The sequence below is a fragment of the Grus americana genome, chromosome 5, assembly GCF_028858705.1.
Source record: "Grus americana isolate bGruAme1 chromosome 5, bGruAme1.mat, whole genome shotgun sequence".
NCBI lineage: Eukaryota > Metazoa > Chordata > Aves > Gruiformes > Gruidae > Grus > Grus americana.
In genome coordinates this window covers 36,340,111-36,361,243 of record NC_072856.1, presented here as the reverse complement: position 1 = coordinate 36,361,243, position 21,133 = coordinate 36,340,111, and the positions used below count along the sequence as shown (strand labels likewise).

At 37.3% G+C, this 21,133-nt stretch overlaps 1 protein-coding gene across 1 annotated transcript in view; it reads left to right on the top strand.

Annotated features, from left to right (window-relative positions):
* The window catches only part of SPRED1 (sprouty related EVH1 domain containing 1), a 63,424-nt gene extending 47,074 nt beyond the window's left edge, over nucleotides 1–16,350 (top strand). The window contains exons 5-6 of the mRNA XM_054827085.1: nucleotides 6,326–6,484; nucleotides 11,223–16,350. Of these exons, the coding sequence (XP_054683060.1) occupies nucleotides 6,326–6,484; nucleotides 11,223–11,882 (819 nt within the window). The 3' untranslated portion in view covers nucleotides 11,883–16,350. The remainder of the gene's footprint in view (nucleotides 1–6,325; nucleotides 6,485–11,222) is intronic.
* The last annotated feature ends 4,783 nt before the right edge of the window (nucleotides 16,351–21,133 follow it).

Sequence of the window (21,133 nt, the reverse complement as noted above, 5' to 3'; positions counted from 1 at the left end):
CCAGATCTAGTCATCAAGAATATCTTGGAAATACCAGTGTACATTCTCCTCCAAATGATTAATTCCTTCCCCCTTCCAAGTTTGGTACTGTCGTGGGTGGAACTTGATACCCCAGTATTTTTTTAACTGGAAAAACTGGTAAGACCATTTTGTTTAAAGATAATGTATTATGTATTTAAAGGGTCATGTTGACTTGGCCCCCTTCTTCCACCCCACTGTAGTTTAAAAGGCCTAATGATTTTTTTTCCCCCTGTTTATTCTATAAGTTGTTTTCCCAAGTCCGTAGTAGTATTTTTGAGTAAGTTTTGGAGTATATCTATGCAAGAGCATTGTAGAGTGTGGATAGAATGTTAAAGAGCAGGTTGACACTTGGATATGAGGGCATTGGGATGTTTGTTGTTTCATCAGAACAATCTTCCAGAATTGTAATGTGTAACCGCTAAGGAATGAAGTACAAAAGATCAAGCAGTGGAGCTCCTCTGTTTAATTAAAAATGTTAAGTAGTGATAAGTTGTTTCTAAAATAGCAAAATATCAAAAAGAGAAAAGGGTTATTTCACACTTATTTTTCATAGCATGTTTGTTAATGCAGTTATATGTTTGTCTATACCTTGTAGTAACTATCACATATATTGGTATTCTTCAGTTTCATTTCTTTCTTTCTTAGTTAGTATGGCAGGTAAAGTCCCCAGGATGTCATCAAGGTACACCTGAAAATATTAATAGGGCCTTGTCAGTTAAATCGTCTGCTATTAAGGTGTTTTGCCTGTGCTGTTGCAGTCATCTTACACAGCAGGAGTCCTAGATTTTGTGCATATTTGAACTATGAACGTAGTATGTACTTTGTTCATAAATTTCATTAACAGTGTTGGGTTTTTTTAAATGAAGATGATTAATGATGAAGGAAGCAAAACATGTTTCCTGAGTTTTTTTACTGGCTGGTTATATTTGGTGCTACAGAGACCAAAAAAATGATCCAAATAAGATCAAACCCCACAGCCTTCTGATCTAGTCGACTGCACTGCTGTTAAACCTCCATACCTACTTGTAGTAAGTGTTTTCACATTTTATAGGATGTAGCAAGTAGAGATGGAGATTGTCCAAAACATGTACATGCAACTCTTTAAATACAAATGCAAAAATGTAACTCTTATCTTGTGCTTTCTAGGCTAGCATTTTGCTTGCTATGTTGTATTTTGGGTCACTAGCTTCTTTTTTTTTTTTTTTTCCACATTCTTTAAATAAAATCTCACAGAGAAAGCATTCTTCTTACTAAAGATCAAATTTATCATTTTAAGACGACATAGCTTCATTATAGCTTCTTCAGGTGCTCTGTGGTTCACAAATAATGTAAAATCTTTGTCCTAAAAAAATACCATCACTTAAGGGTGTTCATACTTGCTTGTAGAGGTTGCTTAAATGATTACAATTACTATTAGCTGTTTAATGAACATATATGCAAATTGTTTATATCGTTAAATAAGCCTTAGTCTTACTAGATTAAGTCAAATAGAAATAGAAAAATGAGTTAATGCAGAGCTATCTGACTTCCTGTAATGTTTGTAAATGGATCCTGGGAATGTATAAATACTTATATGGAAATATACACTGGGCATTTGTTTTGGTACGGGGTTTGGATTTTTTGGTATAAGCCCAGGCATTTTGAATGCAGTAGACAAGCAGCTTGTTTAAGTCAGTTTGCTTGTTTGTTCAAAGATTGGCCCAGATTCTTCTCCTCCAACAAATATAAATTTCTTGCTGTAAAACTCATGTAGCTTAGCTGAAAAAACGTAAAAATCAGATTTTTTTTTTTTTCTTAGAAGTGTAACTAAATGAAATCTAGAGCTTATGCATTCAAAAGTATTTTTCTGTGGGTTTTGGATACTGAAATACGTTAGTCTTGCTTTTGAGAACTGAAAAATGGAGCAGTTGAGTCTTAATTTCTTTCATTTTTTGTTGATTCAGCCATACTAGTGCTATTTATAGGCTACCAACACATTTTAACAGTTTTGAAGTAATAAGAAATGGAGGACTTACGTTGTTTAGTTTCTTACTACTGACGGAAGAAAACTGAAGGCTGATAAATCATAAGCAAAAAAAAAAGTTTGTCTTGTTCTTTCAGAAATAGGTACATTGGTGGTTTTGGCAATACGCAGGTTTTGGTGGAGGCAAGGAGGACATAAGTGGTTCATGTGCCTCTTTGTAGATACACTATTTAGTGACCATTTGATTTATTTTGTCTGTAACGAAAGGTTTGCACAAGTTTTATTTTACAAAAATAACTTGACATTATGACTTGTAAGGAAATAGGGAAATAATTTACCCTTGACACTGTATTGTTGGTATGGAGAAGAAAATACTGCATGATAAAACACTAAATATTAGCAATATTTAGTGCACATAATAAATTGGCTAGGTGTAGTTCCCATAACTAAAAGTAATACTAATTTATATTATCCATTTAAAATAAATCTAATAATATATTGTGCTAAAATTATTTGGTTTCGTTAAGCCTTTTTGTGGAGTAGTATTCAAAAAAGAGGAGGAAATACATATTTATTTATTTATCACCAGTATCCCTAACAGCCTGTTTACATCTCCATCTCTCATTTCCTCAGAGTTATGCTTTGTGTTTTAATTTATTAGTTCCTTCCTTGGAGTCCCTTAAAACCTCTAGTATGTTATATATATATATTTAAGTTGAACAGGCCTGGAAGAAGGAGGCACGTCAAATGCCTTATTTTTTACTTTAAACTGCACAAAACATTCAGAGTAATCCAGGTAATATTTCAGTCCATATCAGAGATGCATACCTGATTGTAATAGAGTTTCTTTCCCAAATATGCAAGTAGTTCCTCCATCAGTCTTAGAAATAGCTAAAGCAGAAGGAAGTTACTGAAATGTTTTTGAAACCTGTATCATTTATTCACAATTAAAAAATTAAGGAAAAAAAATTAAGCTCTTTTTGTATTGGTTAGCATCAAACAGCAGATTTTCAGGCCTCATGGGAAGTAAATACAAGAACTGGGATGCAACGGAAATGTGGTCTCTCATCCATCCTTCTGTGTAATCATTAAACTTAGAGCAGAACATTTTTAACAATGTTTGCAGAACAATGTTGAATTCTCTCCCAGACTTAACTCTGGCAAACGAGAAGAAGTAAGGAGAGAAAATTTGAAGAAGAGGAGAAGCTCAGTCTGGTTTTCATTTTCTCTACAGCTGTCATCTGGCTTTGAATTCTGCTGGAGAGCTACAGCTGGAGTCGTTTTATTGCTTTACCCAGCATCCTTTTGCCTGCGCGCACAGAAATGTTTTAGTAGTCTTGGAAAAAAATTCAGAGTATCTCTTAGCAACCATAGGACAGTAATTATTATACCAGCAGCTGGGAGCAAACCAGATTTCCGTTGTGCATTAAAAACTGGCGTAGGTTACTTTACAAATGATACTGAATAACCTATGCCAGTACTGTACTTTGCAGGCTGTGGTTAAAGGATATTGAATGTGGGCGGTGTAATTGCTTTGGACAGTAGAAAAGGGGAATGTGTGCATCTGTGTTTGTGTGTAATATTCTGTATATTTAATATACCAAGCTTAGCTCTTGTGGAAAACTTCACATTTGCTTTTTACTTAAATGCATTTTCAATACAATAGCATTTTTGTTTCTAGGGCCTCTGCCTTCAGGTTGTCAGTGTTTCCATTATAAATGTAGGTTTTCGGGTGTTTATGACCTTGTCATAAAACATCCCATTGGAGCAGGAAGTGTCATCCAAAGAAAGCCTTTTTGATACTAATACATGAGGGTTTGGCTGTATCTAAACTATCAGTTTAATTTTTAACTGACCTGATCACTTTTCATTTTTCTTAAATACCGGAAGCAAGGCTGTTTCTGCTCACCTGTAGCGCCTGGGTTGGTAGCATGAGCGTTGTGCTTTGCAAACAGCTGTCTCATCAGTTCTTGCCTTACAAAGCTCAAATGTCTGTCTCTGTCTCCTGCCACCCCAAAATTCATCCCTGAAGTCAGTTAGATTGAATTGTGGTGTCTGTGTTGGAATGTTATAAAAATACTCCTTTATAATTGCTGGATGTAGGCCACAAAGGCTCGCTTTAAGATTAAGGTTTGTATTTTGTCCATCAGTATCTGGCACCACTAGTTAGCACTGTCATAGATAATCAGTGCCCGTATCCTTTACTTAGATGGAGCCTTTCTTGGCTGCCAAGGGGAGTGCGTGTGTCTGTGTGTCTGTCTGTGTGAGCATGTGCAGGTGTCCTTTTTGCTCTATAGTGTAGGTAGCTTATTTCTGAAGGAAAAAGGTGTGAATCACCTGCAGGGACAGGAAATAATGCAGGCTGTTGCAGATCTCACCCAGGGATAAAGACTGGCTTGTGGGTAGTATGTATTTTTTGCCCGGGAAGGAAGGAACGGTGGTTTTTGCAGCTCTCATCCTTCTCCCTAGACCACTCAAATTGATAATAGCTGCGGGGGGCAGGGTAAGGGGGTTAGGTAGTGCTTATCACTGTGGTTTCTGTGAAATGGCTTCTAGCTGTTACGTGTGTTCCTAGCTTAAATAGTTTCTGCTTGTAAGCATTTATAACGTTGCTCAAACCAAAAATAGTTGTAGGCATTTCTTCCACATTCTGAATGCAGCTCTCCTGTGGTTTGAACCAGTGTTTTGGAAGCTTTTTATGTCATTGGGCAATGTACCTGCAGGAGTACTTCCTGCTAGGAAGATGTTTTATATTGCACTCATATTTGATGCTTTTTGCTCTTAAAATAAGTATGCATCCTTGAGATCTAACTCTTGCCAGTCATTTCAACATTTCTTTTGTACTCCTTTCCCAACAGTGTTTGACCAGAAAATTTAATTTTGACAACAACAGGGTCGATTGCTTAGTGGTGTTGTCATGTTCAAGGATCTGCAAAAAGTACTTCTTTCTGAAGTTTTGCTTGTCCTCACAATTTTTCAGTGGAACTTTAACCTGATTGAGCTATTGTCTTTCATGGGGTGTATGCTTACTAGTGTTAATTAAAGCTGATCATTAATTAATTAGCAATTTTAATGTTTTTCCACTCAAAGTGCTCCCGAACAATATAGAAATTCTTTGTGATGTGATGATTTTCTTTTTCCTAAAGAGCAACTACAGAATGGCTGCTTCCACTTGATCTAGATGTCTTAGAACTTGATACATTAGGCTTTTATGTACATGAGGTGCTAATGTAATCCCAGAATAAGTTCCTAAAGTATTTTGATAAATGAAAACTAATGATTCAGTGTTAGTATTTAACCTGCCAAAACTTCAGGTTTGCCGCTGCCTCAGTAGTTTTCTGCAGTATTTTTACTGTTTTGTCCTTAATGTTATCTTGATATATAGAAATCCTTATCATAAAGCTGAAACATTCTCATTGCTGGAAGTTGGATGATGCCAGAATTTTCTCAGTGCTATCAGATGATGACAGCCAGTTAACGTTACAACGTCTCTCAATACAAACAAAACATTGTACAGTACATTTTTTTTGGCAGCCCAATGGGATTTGTGTCAATATGCTCTACTATATGCTATGTATATCCCAGTCAGTTAAACTTAAAGAATGAGAACTGTTTGGTTTTCCATTCTTTTCAGAAATTGGATCATCTCACAAGCCAATATTCCACCCAAACATACTTCCTCTTCCTTATTCTGAGTGGCACACGTCCTGCAGATATCTCATTATATGTTGCCACATGGTCTCATTTTTGTATCAAATTGCCTGTTATAACCTTAATTTCAAAAAGACAGTCATTAGTTGTTTAATGCACACTTGCTGTAATTAGATATTTTAATTGAGCCAGTATATGTTAAAAATGATTTTCTGCTCCTTTCCAGCTGATCTGTTAAACAGACTTGCTTTTCATTTATTAAAAGGTCTGACTAGCTTTTGCCTTATTAGTCTCAGAATTTTTTTCCTCCAATTGTGTATTTGCAAATATTGGCAGCCTCATGGGTAGTTAGAGAAAGCATAATCTCAGAGCCTGAGCTAATCTCTCCTTCCTTAAAGGACTTCCTCAGCCTGATTTGGCAAGTGAGTTACAAAGGCATGTATCTCTAATGCCCAAGTTGTGTACGCTCTGCAGAGAAGGAACTCTTATTTTCCAAGGCTGACTCATAGTAAAGAAAATAGTTGTCTACTTCTAAGTCCTTTAAAAATGTGTATTTAAAAGTATTTGTGTTTATAGATGCCTCTAACACGTTGTGTAGAATATTAATGCATTTATGTATGAACTCGGTGGTTTTGGTGTGGCTTTCGTACAAATGCAAAATCATTTCAACGGAGTTCTTGTGTATTCTAGACTACTCAAGAAAATACATCAGGTTCATTAATGAAAGATCACCTTTTCCAACACGAAACTGTAGTAACCAGTGAACCTTACAACAGTGCAAATTTAAGGCCTTCAGCATTTGAGGATTTCAACACCAGAAGAGCCTGTTTTCCTAGCCAAGCTAACCAGGTAAGACTACCGACAAAAGAAGCGATTCTTCCTTAGCTTGCTGCATTAATGGCACAGTATGTAATTTCTGACAGGAAAGCACTTCATTCTCAGTCCCTGTATGTAGTATTATACTCTCAACTTCTTGAAATGATCAATATAAGCTATGCAGCTGAAATACTACAGCATTATTATGGCAGAGGTAAAGCTTTGTGATGGTATTCACCTGTGCTGTAGTGCAGCAGACTAAATGATAAATCACTTTCTTTGAAGTCAGATTTCTGTATTACAGACTGCTGTATCTGCAGCCTTGAAAGGCTGTTTAAAATTTGTTCAGAAAATGTTAATTGGCCATGAGGTCAATCTCAGTTATGTGTACACTAATACTGTTTTGATTAGAAATATTAAAAAGTGTCTTTAAAATTGATACCTTGGATGCATTATGCAGTGGGGCACTTCTGCTAAATATTTTTAGTGAAACATTATTTGTGCTTTCTAACTGCATTTTTAAGCTACAGTACTCCATTTTGGTACAGAAAGGAAAACAGTGTATCAGTTATGCATGAAAGGTATTAAGCTGTTGGTAAACAGATTCTTAAAACAGGAAAAAAAACACTAATGTGAGGAAGACTGGTGTACAGACGTTTTTTAAAAGAGGTCATATTTATACAACATTAGATTGGAATGGCAATGTTACAGCTTTTCCTTTAACAGTAAACACTTTGCTTTTTTCTAAGTTTCAAAGAACTGACAGTGTTTGTAGACTGTAGAGGTAGACTTAACAGTGAGTTGGATAATAATTATTTTGAGGTTCTTATGCCTAGAAGCAAACACATGGGAAGCTTTTTAGAATAAGCTTAATAAAAGAAGTCAAAGCAGAATGCAAGTTCAAGGGGTTGTGAACACTTAATCAGAAAATATTTCTGCTTTTCGAAATAAAACTTATTAATAACCTCAGTTATTCTTGCAAAGATAGATAGGTTTATATTAAAGTCTTGTATCAGCTGCTTTTTAACCGCTTTATTGGGCAGAAGAAGCAGTGTTATCTGGAGAGCTTAGTAAAGAGCTTGAAGTTAGGAACTTCTGATTTTAATCATTGATCTGCTCTAATTATCTCTTTGTGTAAGTCACCTCATGGTTTTGTTTGTTCTGTTTATCAAGAGGTACATATTCTTCCCTCTTCCATTTACTTGCAAAGAGAATTTAAGAATTTCTTAGAATAAGAATAGATGGGTGATTAGGTCATTGCCGCTAACACTTACTAGCTATGATGTATGTGCTTAGTCTTCATCAAGTTGTAAAGAAAAGTGCAGTAGCCTAAACTGCATGTATGTTTTAAGAGCACGTAAAGATTTGGCTCCTGAGGAAATGATAATTTAAGCTGTGGTATACTAGTGCCTGTCTGACAGAAATTAAATAAGAATTTCTTTGAAATGACAATGCAAGAATTCACTTCTTGTTGACTGAATTTGTTAGGCATTCCATGGAAATTTAAGTAAATATTCTTTAAAATATTTTTCTCATATTTTAGCACCATCTGCAATTTTGTTTCAATTACGTATAAACAGGTTTGAAATTTTTTACTGTGCTCTTACATCGAATAGCTCAAGAAGTACACGGAAAACTAAAGTAGTGATTAATGACAGTTCAGATCTTTACCTGTAATACTTTGACTGTTAATAAAAAATATGCAAGTCCCTCAGCTCTTCAGCTTCTGATACCCTGATGTGTGTTTAACTTAAATTTAGTACGTGGCGATGATATATTCAGCTGCCAATGTCCTCGTATTGTGGAGTTGCAGGCTGAGCAAAGTCAGGTGTATGTGTTTGAGGAGAGACAGTGAAGGCCATAGTACCGAGCAAGCATCCGTTCGGTGTTTCAAGGTGCACACCTTCAAGTAAGGTGTATACCTAGTGAGTATAGCTGTATACCTAGTGAGTTCAGTCATGTCATCAAAAATTTTCTGCCTAATTTCCAGTTGGCTAATTACGTTCATAATGCAATTCTCTGTGGAATTTCAGTTTGGTGTAATATTCTTCCTCCCTTCCTGCTTCAGCTGTTACACAGAGATGGCACTTATACTGAGTTACAGTTTTGAATGGCTAGAGGACTACGTGTGTTGTTCGCAGTAATTTTGCTGGTGTTTGTGCCTAACTGAATCTGGGCTGTGTATTGTTCTTAAGGTTTTGTGTACCTCACACTTTCATATAGGTCCCATTAAACACCCACTATGTAAGCAATCTGTAAATAAAGCTTTTCCTGTTGGCTTGTTTTTAAGCATTTCCCACTTGCTTTCTTAAAAACTAAATTCTTAATATCAGTTGCATAAAGAATGTAATGCTGCCTCGTTTGTAACATGTCAGACCTCAAGCATTTTAGTAGGTGTTTGGCTGGGAACTTCAAAAAAAGAAATGAGTTCTACGTATGTGTTGTGTTCTGCTCAAACAAATAAAAAGCCTTCAAAGAGTGAGAGGTCAGATTTTACAGTTAGTATTTGTAGTGATCTTTAATGGCTATTAGCTGTCTGGGGGATGGGAGGATGAGGGTAGGGTTTTTGCTTTGAGGTTTTGGAGGTTTTTTTCTTTTAAACAATGGGTTTTATTTAATGTCTTAAATGCATGTGTAATATTCTGTGTGGACAGTGGGGTAAGGATCCTTTATGCATGTAACATATGTAATTGTAATGACATTTTTGATGCTTTTTTCCTTAAATAAATGTATGCTGTTAACTGTTCAAAAAAGCCAATTATCCATAGCTAGTTATTGATGCTAAAACAATAGGCTCTCTCTCTTGTTTGAAAACAGTATAGAGTTGAGAAGCACTCTGCTTTTATAAGCAAAGGGGAGGCCTAACTGCTTGCATCGGAGCCTGGGGAAGTATGGAAGAGCAGGGGTGTTAGCTGAATAGGATATAACCTTTCTTCACCCTGTATCCTTTAGACCTTGTGGAAGTCCAACTATGTGGCTTGGAGCCAAGAAAAAAAATACTTCTTAGCATACGCCAGTTGAAACTCCCAGGGCAAAGCAGCTCTAATTACAGTTCTGTACTTAAAATAAAAAAGGATTATCAAGCAGGGAAGTGATGGTTAGAGCAGGCTACAGATATTCTTACATAATCAGAAGCTGGCATATTTTAAGAAGCGGTTCCCTTCCTCTTCCCCAGCTGCCTTCCCTCTTCCCTCCTCTGCCTCCTACCCCAAAACCAAGGCATGCAGACTTCAGTGTAGTAGGAGCATAAACACGTGCAAAGCGAAATAGAAGTGTCTTTAACTTAAAACATCCTCAGAAGTGCATTGTTTCACTCTGCAACAGATTAAGAACGTGCAGTTCAACTGTCGTCCTAGACTACGGAATGGTAGCACATTAATTCTCATTAATTTGATCAGTACTAATAAGGTAAACACTCTCCAAGCAGCCATACTGATGCCAAAGATGCATTCCCAAATAATTCATGATTCTGGAAGAATTTGTAAGGCTAATGGGTTAGGGAGTGATTGATTTTTTTTATTATTATTTTTTTTTCTCCTCCAGTCCTTTCTGTGAGATGCTTTGCAGGCTGTGCACTTGACAGGAGAAAAAGGCGGAATTTGACTTGAAGCTCACTTATATTCTGGCTCCGATTATAATAGCCCTACAGCGTAGGACAATAATTGCCTGTCTGTAAGGCAGGAATAGGAATACTGGACATACTGAGACGTTTGCTTTTTTGCTGCACTATCTGCTGTTTTCAGGATCTCCTTCCATACCCACGTGCTAGATTTTTATCCTGTCATTATTTGCACATTTTCTTGAAAGGCTTGTAACATGACTTCAGTAACATTTAGTGGTAGTCCACTATCTTACACTTACATCTGAGGTCTGCTGTGTTTCAACGGCGATGTTTCAGATTTGCCACCTTCGACAACCTTTTTGTGCCCCCATGCCCTTTCATCATAAGGCAGAATAAACAGGAACTCTTATCTCTCTGCTGTTTTGTATGTGTCTAGCACGTTCCTTCTTGCTTGCCTTTTGAGGGAAAAGGTCTTGAATTACGGTCAGTTCATTACAAGTTGAGACTTTTAAAAGTACTTGGGTGTTTGCCTGCCAATGTCCTAAACTAATCGATTTAAGTACTGTATATTAGCTAAGGGGAGATGCATTTAGAAGCTGCTGTTGTTGATTGATCATGCTACCGAATGTTGTTTTGCATATGGCAAAATCCTTGTCTAGAATAGAGCTTTGAGAATAAGCAACCAGTATTCAATATTCTTGTTGCAGAAGTGGAGTTTGAAAACATAGAGCAGGAATAAAGGAAAGCTTCTCCTAGATCACACGAGTAACTCCAAGTGAATGTATTGGGGAGTTAATCCTAAAGCAGTGGATCATCGCTGACGTGAAATCGGCAAATTCACATAAGGTGTAATTGATCGGTGGAATTAGTTGCCACTGTAAGATGTTGAAACCTGAATTTTGACCATAATTCAAAGAACAGTATAAAGTTTTATGGAGATATCAAAATATCTAAAGCTCTTAAGAGATACTAAAAAGTCAGGAAAGAATACTAAAGCTCATGGTCCTAAAATCATGCAAAAGGCCGATTATTGGGGGGAAGTCTGTAAATGGTACTAGTAAGAAAAGAAGCTGAAATTTTTATCTTCAAGCAGCAAGGAAAAAAAATCCTGTTTTTTTTTTTTTAATTTTCTAATCCAAGTTTCACATTGTAGGTAGACATAAATTTGGGATTTCACTATAGTAAACGTCTCTTGCTTTGCTATTTCAGGTCCCACTGAAGCCAATCAGACATGTTAGTTTTCAAGACGAAGATGAAATTGTTAGAATAAACCCTCGTGACATTTTGATACGTCGTTATGCAGACTACAGACATCCTGACATGTGGAAGAACGACCTGGAGAGGGATGACGCAGACTCAAATATACCATTTTCTAAATCAGACAGTAAAAAATCTGACTATTTATACCCATGTGGGGATGGAACTAAGTTGAATTCCCTGAAAGACTCAAAGAGTTCTGTGGTATTTAAAACTCAGCCTTCCTCATCAAAGTTTAAGAATTCAAAAAGAAGAAAAGAGGATGGTGAGCGTTCCCGCTGTATATACTGCCAGGAAAGGTTTAATCACGAAGATAATGGCCGAGGGAAATGTCAAGATGCGCCAGACCCTATTAAAAGATGTATCTACCAAGTTAGTTGCATGCTTTGCGCAGAGAGCATGCTATATCACTGCATGTCAGACTCTGAAGGAGATTTCTCTGATCCTTGCTCGTGTGACACTAGCGATGACAAGTTCTGCTTACGCTGGTTAGCACTGGTGGCGCTCTCGTTCATTGCTCCGTGTATGTGCTGCTACCTCCCCTTGAGAGCATGCCATCACTGCGGTGAGGTATGTGGGTGCTGTGGAGGCAAGCATAAAGCTGCGGGATGAATCGGTCTTGTGCCAAACAGAGCTGAAAAATCTTTGTTTCCAGGAAGCATCTAACTTGGATTTGTGGAAGCTTTTTGGCAAGCTGAAGGGAATCTTCTTTCATGTAAGAGATGCTTGATGTGGAGGAAGCAACAAGACTTGTCAGACCTTGGCATTTTACAAGTGCTAGCCATGCCTAACTATTTCCTTTGAGCGCGTGGCATTTGTTGCAAGTTGTGAAGGAGATTTTGCAAAGGAAAGCCTATTCTTGTTACTGGCTATAAAATGAGTATATAAACTATGATTATACTAAAAGGGATTAACTTTTGCCACTTTGTACATTCATGGTTTAGGTGAGGGGGCTCTTTCGAAAGGATTAAAACTTACCTGAGGGGAAATTTTAACTAAAAGTGCACTAGTGACAGTTGATTTAAGATTAAGAAAAGTTAATACTCGGCAAATGAGAAATGAAACTGATTTTAAGTGCAACTAAATCACTTATTAATAGTTTTTTGGAAGCGACTTTATGTATAAATAACAAATGTTTATATTTAACTAAATGTGTAAGGTACGAATTATTACATGTTAAACTTTCCTTCCCTCTGATATAGTAGGTATGGACCATATCTACTGTCACATTCCATGGTAGTATTTTAAATATTTAATTAGTTAATTTAGTTGCATTTTTATTCCAGATGGACAAATTGATATTTTCAGTCCTGTTTCCCTTCAGCTACAGTTTGTGTTGAGTTGTATCCATACATTCTGATAATCTAAAAACCTTTAAAATATTAATTATTCTAGTCTTGAGTGACCAATATTTTTTGTTAAGCACAGATGTAATTGTCTAAAATGTTCTCATTAGAACATAACATTTATTTTTATATATAAATGACTGATTTCAACATAATAGCAAAAAGGAAGTTGTTTCTGTTGCTCAACCAGCAAGTTGTTTTCTTTTGGGGTGTCCTCCAAAAATACTTTATTGCATATTCAGATGTTCATTAAGCAAAAGGTACATTAAGGCAGTTGTAACAAATTGTCATCAGTGTTCTTGTTTATCCTTCTGTTAAACTAGGATCCTGTTCAGCTGTTTATCAAGTACTATGATTAAAACAAAAGATTAATAACAAAAGCGAAATTGTTTTCATTATTTTGAACTGCAACTTTTTCTTATTTGAACGGGCAAGAACAAAAGTACTGTGTGTTTTGTTCAAAAACAGCAACAAAAGACTTAGCTTGAGAAATAAATTATGGCTCAGGCAAAATTGGAGTGAACTTCTTAATTGAGGAAATTTGGAGGGAGGATTGGGGGGGAGAGAGAGTGTGTGTGTGTGTGTGTGTGTGTGTATGCACAGTGGTATGTCATCTATGATATTTGTTATGCCTTTGTACTTACTCAGTGTTTAACTTTCAGATAAGAATTAACCGATTAACCCATAGAGAATTTTTTAAAACACGACATGCTTTGCTCTATCATGAAGTAAGAAACTTCTTATTAAAGATATGTAAAACACGAAACCCACTTCTGATTCATTAGCGAAGGTGCCTATTTGATACCCTGGCTGGATTGGGACAGACTGTCCTCAGTACACCCTTGTTGTTAAACGAACAGAAAACCTAATTGATTTTAAAATAAGATGCACATGACTGGCTTCTCTCACTTCCTATGCGTTTCTTCACTATATTTAGTGTAATTTTTCTTTCTGCATGTATCCGTGCCCTTAATTTTCCTCTGTAGCCCAGAAGTAAAATGCGTAAATGTATATAACATCTGTCTGTAAAGTACTTTTTAAAAGAAAACGTTTATATTTATATTACAGCTTGACTTGACCACCTTGTGTACATAGATCATCTCAAAGTATTATTTCACATTGAAAAGAAGACAAATATATTGATAACTGTAGAAGTTACGGAAGAGCTTCTAGTTTTGTATTAAGAGTTGATTGGATGAATTCAGTCCAAGAATATGACATGGGAGCAGCAGTCTTGGTTTTTACTGTTTATATATTTGAAAGCTGCTACTCTGGTTGATTTTCATGCTTCACACATTTTCAGCTAAACTTGGTTGCCTAGAATAGACTGTTAACTTTAAAAACAACTTTGATGATAAACCTGGTAATGTTTTTCTAGTGAATGAGAAGAATTTAATCTAAGTGCTAGGTTCCTAATTCAAGGTGGAGAGGTATGAACAACCTAAGAAAAGAACTTGCTGGCTGTATAGGAAAATGCTATGGAATCATATTGTGTATATACTTCAGAAAGAAATGAGTTTAACAGTTTTCTCTGAGCACTATACAACATAGTGAAATCCTGGTCCTGTACTGTATTTTATATGAAACATATATGCTTTAATATTTTTATTGAATGTGTGCATTAATATTTTCACCCTGCATTTAACCACTTTTGCTGCTAAAACGTGTTCACCTTTTGCTTTCCTCTTTGAAGACTCGATCCATCTAAAACGGTTTACTGAACTGACATGCGTTCACTTTTTCTTCTTGGGCTGGAAGCGTCGGCCTGCGTGCCGTGCCGGGTTTGGGAGCGACTGAAAGAACCGCGCAGATCCGTGGTTACGCGAGGGTTGGTTTGGGTAGGATGCACGCGTATTTTTTTTTTCTTCTGGTGTGACCCACTGTTGCAGTTAGGAGATGAGCTGTGGAAGGTGGACTTACAGCAAACCCACTCCAGAATGGGCTCTCGTATCTGTGCAGCTTTTGGTTTTGACAGCACGTTACATTCATTCAGTCTTTTCTGAAATACTTTCTTAAGCATTTGGGAAAAGAGAAATTTCGCCCCTGATCCTCCCTCCTCCCCTCACCCTTAACACCAGAACCCTAGTTTGTCAGGCATGTAGCAGCAGAGCTTTGTGTTGCTTGGAGGGGAGTCCCGAGCCTTGAGAAACCATCACTGAATATTAAGTCCCTCTCTTGTTGAAAGCCTCTGTTACCGTGAAAATTAAGTATTTCCCCTTGAAAGTGGGGGAAGAAGTTAAATGACAGCAGCGCTCGTGCACCATCTACTGGGAAAAAACGTGCAGCTGCATTCGGGCACAATATTTGATTACATAGTAATTTAACTGGCTGTCGGTGCGCAGCTACGTTATGGTAAAAATAAGGTAAAAATATGTTAAGCTTTAGTTATGAATTTACAAAATAGCAGTTTGGACTCTTACTGTGATTCTTTATCTCATCCTGATTCTTAAGTTTCATTATCAATATTGATTGAAAGTAAAAAATGCTTTAACCATACATTTTGTTAGGTTTAAAATAGTTACGATGGCCTATTACACAAGAGCATAAGAATCAGGAATGAAATGAAAATTCTTTTGATTCTGTCACTGGGTTCATAAGAAAGATGATTTTATTTTCATTACGCGCACCGCACCCCCCCACCCCCAAAGCTCTTTCCCACAGCAAAGTGATGGAGTTTTGATGGTGATGCAGAGGGAATCTGGCCTTTCGGTTTGTGATAACAAATCAAGTTTTGAGTAGGCACAGGTGGGACTGTGTGCCCGCACATGCGGCTCAGTAGTTGTGAAGGGAATACCTACAGCTGTGCGCAAGATTAAGGCAATATTCTGATAATAATCTACAATTACTATGGTAACTGTTTAGTAAACAGCAAATGATGGCATAAAACTCGGATGCCTTTCCAGAGCTTATGTAAGGGATGCTCCAAACAGTCTTAACCAGTGTAGTTTCCTCTAGAGAAACAAAGGTATTTTGAAGAATGTCTTAATTTTGCATGGTGGAATATAACATTCCTGTTTCAGATGCGTTCTCCCTGTTCGTGTGTACCTGGAGGATAATGTTGAACTCCTGTGTAAATAATGCACAGGTTTAAATTAGACTTTAAATCTTTTCAGAGCTTATGGCACAGTATGCAGCCAGTACAGTGATACGTTCATATTAATAAAATGAAGATCAAGGGTGGTGGCTGGCAACAAAACGGTAACTTTAAAAAGATGCCTTATGGTATGTTAGTCCAGCAGCAGGTGGATAAAACTTCCATTTCCTTCGGTGCACAAGGAGGGGTTGGGGGTTGTTTGGGTTTGTTTTTCTTTCCTGAAAGCTTCTCTTTCTTAATTGCAAAAGTTGTGGTTCGTTTAAGAAATCAAAGTGTTCGCTGAAGAGGAAGCCTTCATGTTCAAAGCTGCAGTATAAGCTGTACATAGTTTTCCTTCTTTCGCTTGCTGCCATTTGCTTTCCACCCTAATGACCTCAAAGTGCCTCACGTGTATATTGTTCCCATTAAACCCCAACTGCTATTTCTTTCTACTAAATGATGTATAATTTAATTAACTCATCCCATAGGTGTTTATGAATATGAATATAGCTTGTTACTTTGAGTATATAATGTAAATATGCCTTTAAGTTTGTAACTGGTTTGTTACATATCCTTGTAAGTTGACATAGCAGATAACACCATAAAAAATGTTTAAATGTTTTTTCCTGTAATTACCTGATTAAAATTATCTTGAAATGAAACAACTGACATGTTTTTCCATTCTGTGTTGGGATTACTCAGAACAGTGCGTATGAAATTGAATGTTGCAGCTCAAGAACGGAATGAAAAGATGTAAATACAGGTGTAATCATTCTGCCATAGTATTCTGCTTACTGGTTAAAATGTTAATCAGATCTCTTTATGATTTTTAAGACTGGTCAAACAAACATTGTAGTACCCTCAACCTCCAGCATCTCTCATCATGAGAGCCATTTTTAAGAGCTGTTACAATGTTTTAAACAAAAATGTGCCTGTACCAGCTTGCTTTGTATCTACAGCAGCACTTGACATCATGCTATGGAGGTCAAGATTCCTTTGTATACATCATGTTTATTTGTTCCCATTCAACCCCACCACAAAAATGTGTATCTCCGAATATTATTCTAAGCTTTGTGCAAGTTAGAGAATAAGATACACTCCAGAAAAGGAAGGAAAACCAATCCGTCCGTGAAGACAAATGAACACATAGAAATCTGAGACGATCGTTCGAAAGCTCAGTGGTCAGGGTTTAAGATGGTTTATTCTAAATCGAATTGTATTCGCCCCTAGCTTTTGCAAATGTTTTCTTCTTGGTTGCAACCGATAAAGTAATTCTTGCTGTTCATCTGATCAGTTTCTAACTTGAAGAATTTTATTATTGTCAGGTGCAGTCATTACATGGACTATTAACTGTTGATACTTGAGCTTTTTAACTGATGATTGGAAAATGCAGCTCTACCAGAGAAAGAAAAGAGGCAAATGAATTAAGTGACTAACAAGGTTAATAGTGAAGATTACAGGACTACATGAAGACCACGTATGAGAATGTGATTTGGCATTAAACATGGTTTCATAAAAATTAAAAACCTAGTGTCAGATCTCAGTCAAATGCACTTTAAAGGGGTAATGCACAGTTTTCTGGTTTTAAACAAGAAAAAAAGGATAGGTAAGGAGTTCTGTTGTGGTGGTTTTTTGTTTTTGTTTTGGGTTTGGTTGGTTTGACAGGTAAGTCAAACACGATTGCTGAGGTTTATGAATTAAATCAAAAACTGAAGTTAATCCACAGACTATAGTGGCCAGTTTCTAAAGAGAGTTCATAAAAATAGCCCAATTAGTCCTTGCCATACAGCAATTAATACTCGGTATTTTGTATCACTGTTTCTTGAACCTTTTGGCTTACTGTCATGGATGACTATGTGCTCCTGTACCAGAACGGAAAGACTTCAGTCTGTAGGGTTATATCATCGCTTCCATCATTTGGGAACACTGAGCTATGTAATGTAATTTAATAGCTTGGAAACAGACGTAAGTAAATGGACGAGAATAAAAAATAATCCCACATTCCATACCATTAACTTGAGGTTGGAGAGTGTGTGCATGCACACACAATGGGGTCTAAGTTACGCTTTGAGTACTGCATAATGTGAGTGACTGGCAATATTTGGGTTTACCTAGAAGGAAAAGAAAGAGAGAAGTGAGTTATGCAGGAAGATTGTAACTCTAGATATCCATGTCCTAACTTGAGAAATTTGGGAATGTTTGAGAAGATAATGACTTTACTGACAGAATAAGCCTCTCGGATGAATTGTGATTTCAGCTAAGTGGTGATTTGGCAGACTACAGGCACATCTCCGTACCCACCAAATTATATCTGATGTGCTTTTAGCAATGTACGGTTATTTATGTCAGTTTGAAGTGATATACAGGAACAATTATTTCATGTTTGACATTTACTGATTTTAATTTAATTTTTTTTTTAAACCACCAACAAAACACTCCTCTGTGTTCTGAATGTTGAATAATATTTATTGGGGTAAAGTAAGGTGACCAAAAATCTCAGTGTTTGTCAGGGAGGATGGGTGGAGAGGAGAAAAAAAAACACGAAACACCACCATGGCCAGGAAAGCTCTTTTTAGTTCCTACCCAAGCCTGTATGGTAGATAATGAAACAGCTCCTAAATGAAAGCTGTGCAGTATGACCTGCTGTCTGAAAGTGGAGACACTACAGAAGCTGCTTGTCAGGATAATGAGCAACCTTGCTAAGAGATAGTTCTGATTCCACCATGAAGGACCAGGTGCAGATGTTAATGAGCTTGCTAACAATGGAAAATGCTGCTCTTTGTGATGGTAGAACCATATGCAGTGGGATCAACAATAAATGTTTGAAAGAGAAGCAATGATCCTTTTAAACATAGATCCGGTATTGATCAATCCAATCTGTTTCTCCAGTCAGTGCTACAATTAGCTGTAAGAAAGCCTGCTAAGATGATTAAACTTCCTGTTGCATTGAAAACCGGCCTTGACTTATGGGCTAATCTCCCCTACTCCGATCTTGCAACCTGCCAAACCATTCCTGTATGAGCTCTCTCCTTCCACTACTTCATTTGTAGAAAACAAATCTCTTTACGTGCATTAAAGACCTCCTAGCCCCCAATGCAGGTCACTTGCGAATTTGTATCCCATGCAAACAGCAAGTACTGTAGCAAACCATTTCTTTCACACGGAGGATATGAGACTATTGTCGTTATTTCTGAAGTAAAAAGGGGTTATGGAAAACATATTACTGCTGTCAGCAGCTATCACTGTCCCTCTGCCAGGGCTGACTGTCCCTTCGTACCTGCCAATGTGCTCAGGTGCTTTTTTGTTGTTGCTTTATATTGCCTATAAGGGAAGCGTTACAGCGACTTGATCTTGCCTATGTTTTTTTCTATAATTTGTTCCTTTTTCCTTTTATGTTGTCTGAAGTTGTCTTCAGCTTTCTCTGCCAGCATATTGAGGTTTTTACGGGCTGTGTGTGCATCTGATGACTATAGCTGCTGATTACCAAGGGCCCATTAGAAATAGTATTTAAAAGTTGTATTGCAAGAGGCAAAAGAGTATGAAAAATTGCATCTCTCTTGAATGTGGTAATGCTGAGAAGTTTTCTCTGTTATGTGGGCATCCAGCCACAGGCTGAACAATCCAAAGAATTGGTTTCTGAGCCTGATACGGTTTTACCTAAATTTTTATTTGTCTCTTGCCTATTTGCATGTAGCTGTCTATAAGATAGGTAATGGGATGAACTCTCCGGTACATTATTGGGCAGCCCTTTCCAAGGGGAGGGGGGAACCAAACCCTGAAGTTCTAAACAACTCCTGGTTTGCTCTCTTGCCCTAACAATCACATCAGTAACAGTTGTTGAAACTATGTTGAAACCAACATGGTGGAACAAATTAGTTTGGGAGGGTTGTCACTGTTGGCCTTCAACAGTACAAGAAATGCTATTGAGTCACCAGCTGTGCAGGATCCACTGTTCTTGTTTTCCATGATGTTACAGCTATGCGTTAAAAATGCTGCTTATGAAGGAGAGAGCTCTTTTTCTTTCAGGGCTATATCTGTCAGGAGAATGATGAAATGACTATTACTTCTTACTTGGGCTTGATGGTCTTCATTGAGTTCTTAGAAGCCTGGAAATTGGTGGAGGCACGAGATGTGAGAATGATGATCCCTGAGCTGAAGAGGTACAGTGTGGGACAGAGGTTAATTTTGTGTGTGTGGAATAATGGGGATGGAGAGGGAGAACAGAGGAAGAGGAGCATCATCTGGGGCTTGTTCACAACATCAGCTTCGTCAGGATGAGCTGACAAGTGATACAGTATTCACAAGAGAGTTCAAGCTTTCCGATTACAGCTATGCAGCTTCTGACCTCCCCAGGGCCTGTGAGCCTCATCGTGTACCTGAATAAATATGTAAAGTCTGTTACAGTCCGGGTCCTGGCTCTTCCATAATAGGCACTGTCTCTGAAATCCACCAAGTCATAGTAGAGAACACTCCTCTTCGTAAATAGTGCTTGTCTGGGATTTGCACAGATGAATAGCTAATTGATCAATATTGAAGGTTGACTGCTCTCCAGACGTTTCAATTAACACCCTGTTCTAAAGGGGGGGTGGTATTCAGACTTCTGAATAATTTTAGCTTGTGGCAGACTTGCACAGACATCTCTGTGTTAGCTATGTTAGTAAAATAAACTTATATTTCTAAAGTCATAGTTGTGAAAGAGTATCCAGAAGGCTTTAGTGCATTTGGAACTGATTGCCCGGAGAGGTGGATGAGTCTCCATCCTTGGAGACATTCAAAACTCAACTAGGCATGTTCCTGAGTAACCTGCTCACACTGACCCTGCTTTGAGCAGGTGGGATTGGACTAGGTGATCTCCAGAAGTTAGTTAGTTAGTTACAGCATCGGTGATTCTGCGGATTGTTTCTTCAAGAAAATGAAGATTTTGGAGAAGCAAGAGAGCAGTCTCAGAAAAGTTAAGCAATTTCGTGTCTGCTAAATTTGGTCTCTGATTTGGAAGAAAATCCTACTGTTAATGCTTGAATATTTCAAGTACCGTAGTAGAACTGTCCTTTTAGTCATGTCATCCTTATACCTTAATATTTTTCACTGGCAGAATTATTAAAATATGAATATATCTCACAAACAAAGGCTTCCATATAAGTAATAGGTATAAGCATAGTATTGAGGTGAGGGGGAAAGCTATTCCAACTGTTAGTAAGCTTAAAAATATGCACAGGTGTTTGCATAAGTACTGAACAGCTGCTTCACATGCTCTTTTGGCATAGAAAATGTTTTCCCAGAGTTGCTAACTAACTTTAAGATAGTTTAGTGTGTAAAAAAAAAAAAAAAAAAAAAAAAAAATTAAAATCAGGCCCTCCAAACCTTTTCCAGATTACCAATCTAGCTTGAAAGCATCTCTGAAACCTGGCTGGAATCTGAGGCAAGTTTCCTGAGAGAAGCCAGGC